Here is a 14584-nt window from a genome sequence, read left to right on the forward strand (position 1 = left end):
GCTTCCCATGAAATCGTTGCTATTTATACTACCAACCTGCAAACACTTAACGTTGATTTGTGTAAATATACCTCTTTAATATGCATGTCCATTGCCTCAAAGTCAAAACATTAAGAAAAAGATATTTTTTGCATGGTCCTAAAATTAGAAAACGCACTTACAGTGTTACTTATTCATTATTTTCCTACACGAACAGTTGCCAGTTTTCGCTTTTAATGGCATGATAAGCATGTTCTTGTCCAAGGAGTCTGGAGTAATGACCATTAAAACTACTCAAGTTTTTGTTGAAATGAAAACTGTAAAATGTTGTTACCAGATTAAATGCCTTTTTATCAGATCATATACTTTGATACATAATCAATGTGAGAATTTGACCATAATTAATTAGGTAAAATTAATTTTTTTAAAGAATTAGAGTTCACCAAATTGGCTACAATGTGGGAAAGCAGCGTCTGCATTAGTGACGAAAAAGACTAGTTGGTCATTTCATTGGCTGAGAAATACAGAGAATACTAAATATGGAGAGCAAGTACATATTTAATTACACCTCCAATAATTGTAGGTACATATTCAACACCTAACATGGTGTAGGAGCAGACAAGGCTCTTTTTAAAGTGGTATTTGTCGAAATTTAGATTTGCTATTTGTTCAAAGTGTCATATGGCAACTATACCAGTACGTCACCGCAGAAGGAGTAAGAGCTTCTATTCATAAGACTGGGCGATGACGCCATGGGATTTAGTTGACATTCTTGTCGTGGGAGGGTGCAACACAAGCAATTGTTGTTGGCTGTTTTCAATGATAATTATATGGAAAACTGGCCCTTCTATTGTGATAGTATTTAGAGATTAAAATACTATTAAAAATAATCATTGAAGTAGTTCCATCGCTGCCCTTTTGAGCGAGAAATTTTCTGCTCTATCATTGGCTGTCAATGACAGCATTTACTACCCTCCCTACCGTCATGAAATCGCTGCCATGAATTACCAAAATTTCAACCCCTAGCCTTGATTTATATAAACATACATCGCCTTTATGGGTCTGTCCATGGTCACAAAGTCCAGATATCTGATGAAAAAAAAAGTTTCAAGTGGATTTGAAACGAGAAAAGGCACATGCAGTGCTAATTATTCAGTTTTCGTTTATAGTACCACAAAAGCGTGTTCATATCCAAGGAGTCTGAAATAATAACCAAAGAAAATTTTATGTTAACTTTCGATGTAATTAAAGCTATAAAATCTCACTTTTTTTCTCTGGTGCTTTTTATCTCATTATATTAGCATTTAAATAGTTATTGTCAAATATGAACAGCAATTGAAGAGTAAAATTAAAATTTTGGCAAGAATTGGAGTTCACCCAAATGGCTACAGTGAAGGAAGGTAGCGTCTGCATAAAAAAAAAAAAAAAGACTAGTTGGTTACTCTCTTGGTTGAGAAATATGAATAATGCTTCCTAAGGATGCCAGGTGTATATGTCTTGATACCTCCAATGATTATATACCTATATTTAATAACTAACACGATGTAATAGCAGACATGCCTCAAGTGATATTTATCCGTCTAAATCTGTTATTTTATAGATAGCGACATCTGCCAACTATACCAAACGTAAACAGTGAGGGTGAAACAACCTTCATTCATAAATGTGAAATCGTTGCCACACACCATAAACCCTCTAATTCTAAACCGTCATTTATTTAAAGGTATCTCGAATTTGTGTGTATATTCGTGGTTAGAAAGTCTTGGGGTTTTAGGAAAGTGCTTTCAAATAGAAATAAAGTCAAGTAATAATCTAGATGCGCTGATAATTTGTTATTCTACTTTGTATAAGAATTGGCAGTTTTTCTTTTGTTTTTAATGACGTCTAGATGGCAGTCTCTTCCAAGGATCCTGGAATAATAAGCAAATAGAAAAATAACTACTTTAATTACTGATGCGATCAAAGCTATAAAATCTGATAGTTACTCTAATGCCTCTTTATCAGATTATATCACCTGCCAATAATTATTACGAGAGATGAACAACAATCAACGATGGGAAACCAACGTTTCTGTAAAAATTTCTGGTATTTGAGAGTTCACCCAAATGACGACAATGACTAACGTAACAAGAGCTAAACCTGGTAACTTTCTTGGTTGAGAAACACTGAAAATACTACATATGGAGACTTAAGTGTAGTGTACATTTATTTCATTAGACCCTCAATGATTCGATACCTTTAAAAACTACCACGTTACACCGAGCAGATGTCCCCAAATTGAAGACATCAAAGTTACTTTTAGGTAACTGGCATCGCCACAAGGCAGCTGCTGTTGATTGCATCATCGACAGCTAATAATAAGACAGGAAACTTCCCACGAAATAGAAAGCTCTATGGAGTAAAGGCGGTTGCTGTTTGATATTTTTAAGAAGTTCGATATTTCTGGAGATTCTCAGTTTTTTGTTAACTTTATTTTTATTCCATCTTGGTATACTATATATATATATATATATATATATATATATATATATATATATATATATATATAAATATATACTATATATATTATATCATAATATATATATATATATATATATACGTGTATGTGTGTTTGATAAATATGATATTCATCAGAAAAAGTCAATTATGATTTAATGGAGAACATCTCCTCACATCCTCTTTTAAGTGAAATGTCAGGCATTCTCTCACAAGACAGGAGGTCCAGCTTCAAAGAAATGTGCACGACATTCACACAAATTATTGATATAAAAAAAAAAAAAAAAAAAAGGAAGTTGATTTCAGTGATATACGAAAATTCAGTTTTAGTGACAAGAAATGAGACTCTTCCATCAGCTATCCAGTACTTCAGACAGTGAAATAAAGGGAGTTGGATTGGTTGGGTAGGAGGATTAAAGAAAGGATGTGGAATGAAGTTAAAGTAAAAAATAAATTAATTAATTAATTAAATTTAAAAGTAGATGCGACTAACTTGGGACGCTGCAAACAACCTTTCGGTAATACCTACAACACACTACGCGAGGTGCACTGACGCCACTAACCCCCCCCCCTACCGTTTCTGTTGACTTGAACACTGAATTGGATGCAGACTTCCTATATGAGGTCTGAACACGTGACTATCACTGGCCCCTGAGGCCTGCACATTACTATAGTCTTAGAGCAGTGTTTCTTAAACTTTCTTGTGCATCCGACCACTATAATTAAAATTACTCTATGTAGCGGACCCCTTATTATGATAATTTCCCTTTTGGGTTTAAAAGTGTTTTCAGGGTATCATATATAGTACTAAAATTGCTACTGATTATTTATTAATAACTTATCTTTAACATAAATGTTTACATTTTACTTGAAATAACTTTCACAACATTATTTTGCAATTTTGCACACAAATTTTAGTGAACTTAACAGCAAAGCTTCTTCCTCACATTATCCTGAGGACCCCTTGGAATATTCCACAGAACCCTGGGAGTCCGCGGACCACACTTTAAGAAACACTGTCCATGACTATATTAACTCCCATTGTCCCTACAGAACACTTCTCTAACTTCCATGTTCATCTCACCATTCCTTGAAGGACCTGTGTTTAGCATGGTTACCCCAACCAAGACACTGGTTTAAGAAATAACGCGCACTGCACAGAATTGCCAAGTGTTAATGCAAGCAGACGAGTGGGTTCCCACATGACGTCTGCTTATATACGACGACGGGTCAGCTCAGCTGGTGCATTGTGGGTGCGACAAATGCTTATTGACTTATCCTTCTTGTAATCTTAATCCTTGGGTACTTTCCTCATTGAGCGTTTCTTTGTTCTTGAGAAGTTTTGTTTGTTTTAACTGATACAGTACCTTGGCTGATTTAGAGATGAAAAACAAAACAAAAACAAAGCTTTATTAATACATATACATCAGTTCATCACAGTTTCGAGACTTCCTTGTTACACAGCTGTTCGCAGATCGAAAAAATTTTCTACTTTTAACAACAGCTAAAGCTTTAGCTGTGCAGCTGTCAATTACAAGTATGAGACTGAAAGGACAGTAAAGCTAATGAATAAATGCCAGGAAATGCACTTTTAAATAATAATAGTGTTAAATAGTAAAATAAAACGCATAACTGGTTTTTAGCATAATTCAGAGAACAAATTTGGAAGGCAAAGAAAATAATGAGTACTGTGTATGCACGTTTTACTCAACTTAATTCTAATACATTTATCTATTCCTTCATGCATTTCTTTAAATACATTACAGTGTATATGTTAGCTCTAGATGAAGATTCTACCTTTGAAAGAAGATAAAAGGACCTTAGAAATATGTTTCTACAGTTGAATACATTTCGTACGACAGATTCAATTCCAAAATGCCATTACAAATGCAACCGCAAAGTAATATTACGTTTGCTAAACTATGTTTTTTCGCATTTGTTAACTTCTTGTCATGATATTATTTCCCCTTTCCAACATTGCACGTCATTCAAAATATTTAGCTCAGAAATATTTCGTCAGCCAACCAGGTAACACTACTAGGAACTGGGTCCCCAGGCCAGAATTTCTTTTGGGTTCCCAGCCAGGATTTCTTTATCAGTTTTATCATCAGACATCCTAATGACACAATAGTCTTCCACTTGGCTCTGCTGCTATAAGAAGGATCTCATGCAGAAGTATATATATACATAAGGAATGCTTAGCAGGGTCAGAAGGTATCGTAAACATAATCAATGTGAATGGGGTGTTACCCAATCAGAGAGTTGAATGGGGTGATAACAATCAGAGAGTTGAATGGGGTGTTAACAATCAGAGAGAGTTAAATGGGGCGTTAACAATCAGAGAGAGTTAAATGGGGTGTTAACAATCAGAGAGTCTCTCTCTTTCAGCGAATCTCACGGAGACATTGACAGGTATCCTACAGGCTCCCTCTTAAAATAGTGCTCAACAGAACAGCTACGGGAGCTCCTATAGGACTACTCCTCAATCCTCAACTGAAAGTCCCAGCGCCTCCATCATTATCATCTGCCTTCGTCCTTGTGAAGGCGTTTCTCATAGAAAATACAGACCCAGGAGGGGATATTCATCATCAAGGACTGATGACCACCATCCTTCCCGAGAAGAAAAGAGATACGCAGAAAGAGAGAGGGTGGCATCCACTGGTCCAGATATGCAAATATATTCTGTAGGATTTGAACACACGTACATAGGAAATTTAAGTTGCACTTACATAAAACCACATATAAATAAATCCAAATTAGACCGGGATAGCAAATTAGTTTGCAAAACATTGCAAAGAAGATATGAGGGATTCATTATTGTCTCAATTAGTCGCACCCGCATTATGATGAAACTGACGATGAGTTTATACACAGCAGATATTTTTTTCTGTATTAGATAACAGACGAAGGATTTTATTTCTGCTCGACTTCAGTTTTGTTACCCACCATTTAACAATGTCACAGAAACATAGAAAAGCTTATAAATGGTCACAAAAAAAAAAGTATTTAAAAGTCGATTTACACCTGATAACAATAACCTATCAAAATAAGACATACAGTCTGCCATTAGTTTTGAACACATTGTCCTTCCTTACACATACATAATATCGAAATATTACACTCTTGCCACTGTTGATAAACAACAAAGTGTCAGTTCAGCAATAATAATCGAATCTATCCTGTTTTCACTGTAAATAAGAACAGCACTCTTCAACAATGTGAAGTCTGAGAATATAGAAAAAAATGCGACAGACAACCTGTCAAATGCTTGAAATTTTAATTAGCACTCACTTGGAAAAATATATAATTATAGATGTTGTTTCTATAGAAACTCCCTAACCTTATTATTTCTACATTGACAACAAGACAGTTTTTTCTCTCACTGTGTAGTATATTATAAGAATGCACTTTATTTTGCCTTATAGACACGTCATTCCGACGAATTTTGTTTTCTTGAGTTTTTTACGTGACAGATTATTGCAAAATACAATGTTTATTTACACTCCCCATATCAGACCTCTTCCTTTAGCAGTTGCCTATTTTCAAGATCTCACCGAGGGGCTCTTGACATCCTGAACCATCAGTAGAGAAAGGGCGTCCATTTCTGGCAAGGTCTGGATGTCGTCGAAGGCAATGAAACTGTCTTCCAAGACACACGAATCGTCCGACAGAAGGTCATCCAGGTCACCGTAGCTACAGGATGGAGGTCGCAACGTAACCTGGGATATGTGAGTTCCGGAAGAATGCCCCATCAACGAATGGTGGTGAGCGCTGGTAAATGGACCATGTTTGCTCATGGAAACCTCCTCCCGACCGAACCCGTCGAAGAAAGAGATGTCTGACGGATGGCCGTCTTCCAGGATGCGCGACAGCGCCCTTATGTAGCTGACGGCCAGTTTGAGCGTCGTGATCTTCGTCATGGATGAGGCGGCTCTTCTGCTGCAGAAGTCGGGCAGAATTCGACGAAGGGTTTCGAAGGCGTCGTTGATCTCCTTCATGCGATGGCGCTCGCGGGCGTTCGCGCTCTTCCTGCGGTACTTCGAGAGAGGGGCGGCTCGAAGTCTGGAGGACGACCCTTCTCTCGTCCTTCCCGGCTGGAGTCTCCCGACGACGTTGCGCGGTCTCAGGCCGTACTTCTTGGCAACCCTGGCCGAAGAGGACCTCGACTGGATGTCGTGACCGCCGGTGTCACTGTCTCGAACGCAGTGATCGCTCCTCGGGTCTTTCACGGAGTCACTTGGCATAGGACCGACGTCCTCTGCTTCAGCGTCGTCTCTCACGATCATTGTGAGATCAGACGGTTTTGACGAGGCTGTCAGATGCTTCGTATGGGATAGTGTTTAAAATCCCTCTCTCTATCTATCTCTTGGCAAGAAAAAATGTCTCTTAAAAAATACCCTTTCTTGTATCTCGTCTTCAACAACTTGGTGTTTAGTTTTGAATACGTACAAAACTCTCACATTTTGCCATCTCATCTCGTTTCAATTAACCTGCTTGTGTCACATTCGAAGCACATCATTAAATTTTCACTTGAACTTTCGTAACCAACAAACAGAAATGCCTGTCTATTGTATAATCGCCAAATAGCCTGCTCACAAAAATTTTAAAGTTTATATTTCTCGCTTTCAGCAACAGTTTCTGTCCAACTTCGCGATCATTTTCCCTATGTCACTTTTCACGCTTAAAACTGTTTTGGGGGGGTCTTGTACCACCGCGAAATATTCTTCCAATTGGTGGTTTTTAAAATGTGTCACCGTCAGTGCAAACTAGTAGCTGTTTCATGTCTAAAATGCAGTCAAATACGAAACACAAGCCACTGCAGTCATTGTACACTAGAATATAATGTTATTTTGCTTTTTCATGAAACTTTTAATAAAAAAAAAAAAAAAAAAAAAAGCTAGTTCTCTTTTGTTTTATAATCTGCGCGTTTCAGGTCACTATAATATTTAGGGTGACTTTCGAGCAGACGATAGTTTTTCTTGATATTGCTATGACTTTCACGAGGTTTATTCATGAACTTTCGTCATATTGAAGGATTGTAATTATGCCTTTCACATCAGTACATTTTCATATGGGAAAATCTCAAATTTTATTCACCCGTTTCCCAAATTGCTCATCCGGCAAAGATATATTTACAACATTTTCATCAATATTATGTGTTAAATAAATCCCATTGTTTTTTCATAGGAGAATCTCACAGTTCGTTGCATCTGGTTTTCCAAATTGCTCATCCGCACAATGTACTCTGCAACAGTTTCATCGATTTTTGTTTGTTAATTGTAATCCTATTATTCAACAAAGTCTTCATGAACGCTCTCGTAGCTGACAACTGGTTTTTTTTTTCGTCAGTCAGTCCTGAACTGGAATGGAATAGAAATAAAAACAATGGTAGAGGAATGCGTGATATTTTTAATACGTGCCTTAAGCATATTAATTGCTGATTAAAAATAGATTTGGCTACAATTTTCACAACAGAGAAATATATATATATATATATATATATATATATATATATATATATATATATATATATATATATACTTATAAAAAATAAACACTTACCATTAGACTGTCCAGTCAAGCTGACGACAAGGTATGACAGGAGACCGAAGACGCCTAGTCCTTCCCTGAAGAGAGATCGCCAGCAACTGACCAGACTTCGTTACCGGAGCCCAACATTTACCCATCTAGTAGGCTCCTCTGACGTCACAGCACATCTCGCGTAATCATTTTTTTTTTCTTCAGTGACATAAGCAAATAATGCACAAGATCCCTCTGTCAACGTCTTTATGAATATGACCTCAATAGCTGTCCATAGTCTTAATGGAATTTTACCCAAGTTTGGGGGTCCTTGGTTATGAATTTTGTCGCGTGAAGCTTTCGTCTAAAGTGAGTTTGCTCTTTAGAAAACTTAGGCCTATACCTTGAAGAAAAATAAACAATAGTGCCTCAGTTGACATTAACAATGAAATTATATATATATATATATATATATATATATATCTATATATATATATATATATATATATATATCTATATATATATATATATATATATATATATATATATATATATATATATATATATATATATATATATATATATATATATAGAGAGAGAGAGAGAGAGAGAGAGAGAGAGAGCGAGAGAGAGAGAGAGAGAGAGAGAGAGAGCGAGAGAGAGAGAGACTTCTTCACCATTCGAATAACGGATTTTATTTCGAATGCTATAATCTCCCTGCGCACCACATAAATAAATTATGAAAACAACCTCACCTGGATTACCTAGCTGGTCTCTCAGGGGCTTAACAATCTGCCGGTCATTGATTTTTCAATCATCCCAGTGAATGTTGAATGATGAGCCGAGACAACATGAATAATGAATAATGGACGACCGTCCAGCCAATATCATCGGGTTTTACTTCTGTGTTAAATGAGGTTATGGTTTCTCGTAATGTACCTTTTTTTTATTGTTTCGGATTCAAAAAAACACTTCTTAAGTTTATTACAGTCGTGACCATTCTCTCTTTATTATATTTTGGAATTTTGTCAGCAAATTTATTGGAAAAATTAATCCACAAAATTTGTTTTACTCTTTCAAATTTGAAAGATGGCCGATACTGACCTGTAATCATCAATCAATTTATTCCGTCATTTCGAAACAAGAGACTGCGAGACGAGGATGCTAGCACGCACACACACACACACACACACAGAGAGAGAGAGAGAGAGAGAGAGAGAGAGAGAGAGAGAGAGAGATCGTATATGTAAATATTCAGCAAAGGTGGAGAAACGCCATCATTAGCTTCCCGTATCTATTTTAATGAGGACTGTCAAAAGGGACGCTCCTAAACGTCTCATATCTGCCAGACAACTCACCGTGATGGAAACAAAAACAAAATAGAAATTCAGCTCGATTAACATCCTGGGCCGTAAAAAGCAGGAAATTCTGAGCCCACTTCTGTAATGTATTTTCCAACAAGTGGTTGGCCAAAAACCTAGCACCCTTCGTTGCCCTTTTCTAATCTTTTCTATACTCTCGGTGCAACATTCCCATGATGATCTATTATTTAATTTTTTTATTTTTTTTGTCGAGAAGGTTCACTCCAGGGGGAACAGAGGTGGACCAGGTGCTTCGATTATGTTTTGTAAGCAACACCCTGTGTTTTATATTTAACTCTGTTTTGACTGAGGTAAGTGAGAACAGGGTTGGTCGCATTTTACATTGAACAGAAAAAGTAGGAAAAAAAATGTCAAGGAAGCTTACAAATTAAGAATGATCCATAGTGACGTTTCCTTTTACTATATAAAGGTAAAAGCACGAAGGAAAGTGAAGTAATGTAGCACTGCGAGGCCTTTCGACTCAATGTCCTTTACTTAGCAGACTCAGCTGTGTACAGGACATTGAATCAAAAGGCCCCAGAGCACTCCATTGTTTCACTTTCCTTCGTGGTTTTTCTCTTTATTTATGTATTCGTCACATTCCACATTTTCGTGATTCAGTTATATAAGTATATTATATATATATATATATATATATATATATATATATATATATATATATATATATATATATATATATCCATCCAGCAGACAACACAGCCTAGCCCGGAGTATCTGCAGTTGGGTAAGTACACGTGTTTTTTTTTTTTGTTCTGTGTGTGGGTATGGGTCAATAGTTCCTGCTGTATTCTGTAGTGTAAAGAGGAAAGTGAGATTGAGGGTGGGTTTGGTAGCTAGATAAATTAAGTTTATGTCGGGGGAGGGGGATTTGCCGCTTGCTTTTAAGCTCGTTATCGCGCCCACATCTTCAGTTTACTTTTCTTCATACTGTATTATTTACTTACTGCTATTCTTTACTTGACCGTGTAAATTCCACTGATTATATATTTTATACTGACAGGAAAAATAGGAAAAAAAATGTCAAGGAATGCTTACAATTAAGAATGATCCATAGTGAAGTTTCCTTTTACTATATAAAGGTAAAAGCCACGAAGGAAAGTGAAATAATAGCTCTGCGAGACCTTTCGACTCAATGTCCTTTACTTAGCAGACTCAGCTAAGTACAGGACATTAAATCAAAAGGCCCCCCCACGAGAGCACTCCATTGTTTTCACTTTCCTTCGTGGCTTTTTCCTTTATTTATATATTCATCATGTTCCAATTTTTCGTGATTCAGCTATATATATATATATATATATATATATATATGATATATATATATATATATATATATATATATATATATATATATATATACATACATACATACATACAATACATACATACACACACACACACACACACACACACACACACACACACATATATATATATATATATATATTATATATATATATATATATATATATATATATATATATATATATATATATATATACATATATATGTATTATATAAATGAATCACGAAAATTTGGAACGTGATGAATAAATAAATAAAGGGAAAAGCCACGACGGAAAGTGAAAACAATGGAGTGCTCTGGGGCCTTTGGATTCAATGTCCTGTACTTAGCTAAGTCTGCTAGTAAAGGACATTGAGTCAAAAGGCCTCGCAACGCTACATTACTTCACTTTCCTTCATGGCTTTTACCTTTATATAGTAAAAAGGAAACTTCACTATGGATCATCTTAATTGTAAGCATTCCTTGATATTTTTTTTTTTCCTATTTTCCTGTCAATATAGAATATATAACAGTGGAAATTACACCATCAAGTAAAGAATAGCAGTAAGTAAATAGTACAGTATGAAGAAAAGTAAACTGAAGATGTGGCGGGTTAACAAGCTTAAAAGCAAGCGGCAAATCCCGCCCCTCCCCCCCACATAAACTTAATTTATCTGGCTACCAAACCCACCCTCAATCACACTTTCCTCTTTACACTACAGAATACAGCAGGAACAATTGACCCATACCCACACACAGAACAAAAAAAAAAAAAACATGTGTACTTATCCAACTGCAGATACTCCGGGCTAGGCTGTGTTGTCTGCTGGATATAGGCTAGCTGAGACACAACCACCGCCGACAATCAAACACAAACCAACCAACCGAGAACCACAACCCCACAATAACCTAAAAACCTGACAAATCACTGAGCAGAACACCAACAGCTCGAAACAACACAACAATCACATGACTTACCCCAGCACAACAACCTGCCAACACCAACACTGCCCCAACCACCACTCACAGACACCGAAACGCACTACCAACCTTTTCAACTTCACCACAACCAGACAGACACACGCACAACAACTTTACAACACCAAAATCAATCAAATAACACAAAATCAACTAACCACCAACGGATAACTGCTGCCAAAAACCAACTCTATGCCTTCAACAGACGACTCACTGCTTACGACTCCGCCCGCAACAGACTGCCACTGATATACTACAGAGCGCCACAATAGACACACGCTTCCGACCGCCATTTAACCACTCCTATTTATTCTTCCACCAATCTCTCTCTCTCTCTCTCTCAACCTTTGGAGACGTTGTCAAATATAAACTAATATCATTACTCCTTCATATTACCTCTCCCATTACATTTGACAACGTCTCCTTACACTCACAGCATCCACACTAAATTGCCTTTCGCAACACCCAAGGATGCTCAGATGCAGGTCCCATGGATCTTGTTTGAGGACCATCATACATTCTTTCAGTTACATCGCCATTCACTTCTTCCGAACAACTTTCATTCAAACTCCCATTATCTCCCTCACTACCATCCTCCCAAATCCAATTCACTACTTCACCGATGTCTTCTAACTCTGGTTCCAACATCTCCCCTATTTTGGCTACCAAACCACTCAGTTCATCCATACCTCTGTCAACCTCCCACAAAGACTTATCCATCCTATCAACTACCTCCTCACTACTCAGTTTCCTTCTCACTGAAGTCTCATTTGTCCCTGTCAACTCAAACCCCCATACACTACAAGCACAATTCATTCCCTCAAAGTCATCCGTAGCACACGCTTTATCAACCGTTTGCACCCTATCACTAACCCCTCTATCATGCAGTTCATGTTTCTCCCTTTCATTCCCTTTCCTTACCTTCTTCCGCTTTCTTCTATACTCAACCAACACTAACTGCCGATCTCCCAAACCCATTTGCTCACTGATGCTCGGCCCACATTTATTCACCCTCAACCACTCACTCATTGCATTCTCCCGAACATATTGTCGCCGCATACTAGAGGACCCACCCAACTGAATCCCCTTAACACCTAGTTTCCACAAATTCTCAACCTGACTCATCCTCCTTCGCCTACACACATTCGCCATGTGACCTTCCATTCCACATTCAACACATTTCGCCCACTGTTCTTTACACATCCTAGCATAATGCCCATTCTTCCCGCGATAACAGCAAACCTCAGTCACACGGGCACCTCGACATCCACTTGCTATATGCCCTACTTGCCCACACCTGTAACATTTAATATCCTTATCTTTCTTACACTCGCTCACTAAATGCCCAGTTTGCCCACACCCGAAGCAGGCTCCAACGCGCCCACCGACATTCATTCTTCTTGTGTCCTAGCTTTCCACATCTGTAAACCACTGGCTGCTCTCGTTCACGACTAACTGACCCTACTCTTCCAGCGCTTGCACTCCGATCTCTCTTAGGGCTAACCATACTTACATTACTTGCTCTAATGCTCCTACCAGCCACTCGCTCTGCCATTCACCTTGGCCCTTCTAAAACTGCCTCCCTATAGCTTTTAAACTCTAGTATAACCTCAGCTACTTCAGTCCTAACACTAACACTTCTACTTTCTTTCATACACCTATCCAACTCATAATCCTCTATTATTTCCAAAATGTCATTCCAAGTCAACCTTTCCTTCGTCCATCGCATTTCCTCCTTACATTTCAGATTTACAAACTCATACACACTCTCTGGCACAGTCACCAATAACTTCCTCACTAACTCTTTACACTCATTTATCCCTTCGTCCCCAAACTTTTTTCCTGGCTAATGTTTCCAACCTGCACATAACATCGACAACGACTCACCAACATTCACTCTTACCTCATCAAAAACCATGTTTTCTCCTTTATCTAACACTAATCTTTATCCTCTTTGCCTGTTCCACAATCCTGGCTTTCACACTTTCATAAGGCACATTCCCCAAATTCATCATTACCCCATACATACTCAACAAAAATCCTGTCAAAACGCTACCCAACTCTCTTTGCCCAGACTCTCTTGTTATCCCATACTTTGCCTCAATACCTCTCATTCCTTAAAAAAGTCCCCTATGTCCCTACTACCATATTCCTTGTATTGTGAACATCGGGGTACCTCTCTCATATGCACAGCCTTTCGTACTTCCTGCTCACTCTCACTTTCGCTACTTCCATTCTGATCCCTCATAACCTCGTCCGAATACAGCGAATCAACTTCCATACCAACATCCCATATGCTCCTGATTACACTCTTCTTACCCTTCTTTCTACGCATCTGTTTCCACTCACCGCTATCTAAATCACTCTCAGCCCTTTCCCCAATGCATTCAGTCCTAGTCTCATCCTGTCAGTCATCCTTACTAGCCTTCTTTCCCTTAGTCTTCTTCTTTTCCTCAGCCGCCTTTTTATTCTTGTCTTCAGGTTTATCCTTATCCTGTGTCAGTTTTTTTTTTTTCCCTTTCCCTTCTTTCCCTTGCTTATCACAACCAAATCACCTTTGTCACTTGTACTCTCATCCACTCACTCTTCCCCTTCCTTTACCACTCCTGGGCTGTCACAAGACCCAGTAGCCTACCTCCTACATTCCCTCTCCTATGAATCCCTTCATCATTTCCTGCATCATCTCTTGCACTGCCTTCATCATTACCCCCGAATTTTTCGTGCCGATTTTCGCGACCATTTCTCTCTTCTTTCATTTTTGTTCCATCTTTCCGCAATCCTTATCATTCACTCTCATTTCCTCTAATTGGCTCTTCAACTCCTCACTCTCTACCCTTAATCTCTCATTCTCCACTTCCAATCTTTCCTTAGCTTCCCTCGCCAACCTCAGCTCCTCCTTCAGCCTCTCCATCTCCTTCCTCCTTCATCCTTCCATCCTCACTTTCTT

At 38.0% G+C, this 14584-nt stretch overlaps 2 protein-coding genes across 3 annotated transcripts in view; both read right to left on the reverse strand.

The window, feature by feature from the left end:
• LOC135215185 (uncharacterized) overlaps window positions 1-14584 on the reverse strand; it is a 56705-nt gene that overhangs the window by 4893 nt on the left and 37228 nt on the right. The gene's annotated exons all lie outside the window — the stretch shown is intronic.
• On the reverse strand, window positions 5930-7056 carry LOC135215962 (neurogenic differentiation factor 2-like). The gene has a single exon (XM_064250918.1). It carries the CDS (start codon window positions 6759-6761, stop codon window positions 6018-6020), a length of 744 nt encoding a protein of 247 aa, XP_064106988.1. The 5' UTR covers window positions 6762-7056; the 3' UTR covers window positions 5930-6017.

This window comes from Macrobrachium nipponense, chromosome 5 (assembly GCF_015104395.2).
Source record: "Macrobrachium nipponense isolate FS-2020 chromosome 5, ASM1510439v2, whole genome shotgun sequence".
NCBI lineage: Eukaryota > Metazoa > Arthropoda > Malacostraca > Decapoda > Palaemonidae > Macrobrachium > Macrobrachium nipponense.

Excerpts from the sequence above, each read along its gene's own strand:
- LOC135215962 (XM_064250918.1), bottom strand. The coding sequence starts at position 6,761 with ATGATCGTGAGAGACGACGCTGAAGCAGAGGACGTCGGTCCTATGCCA.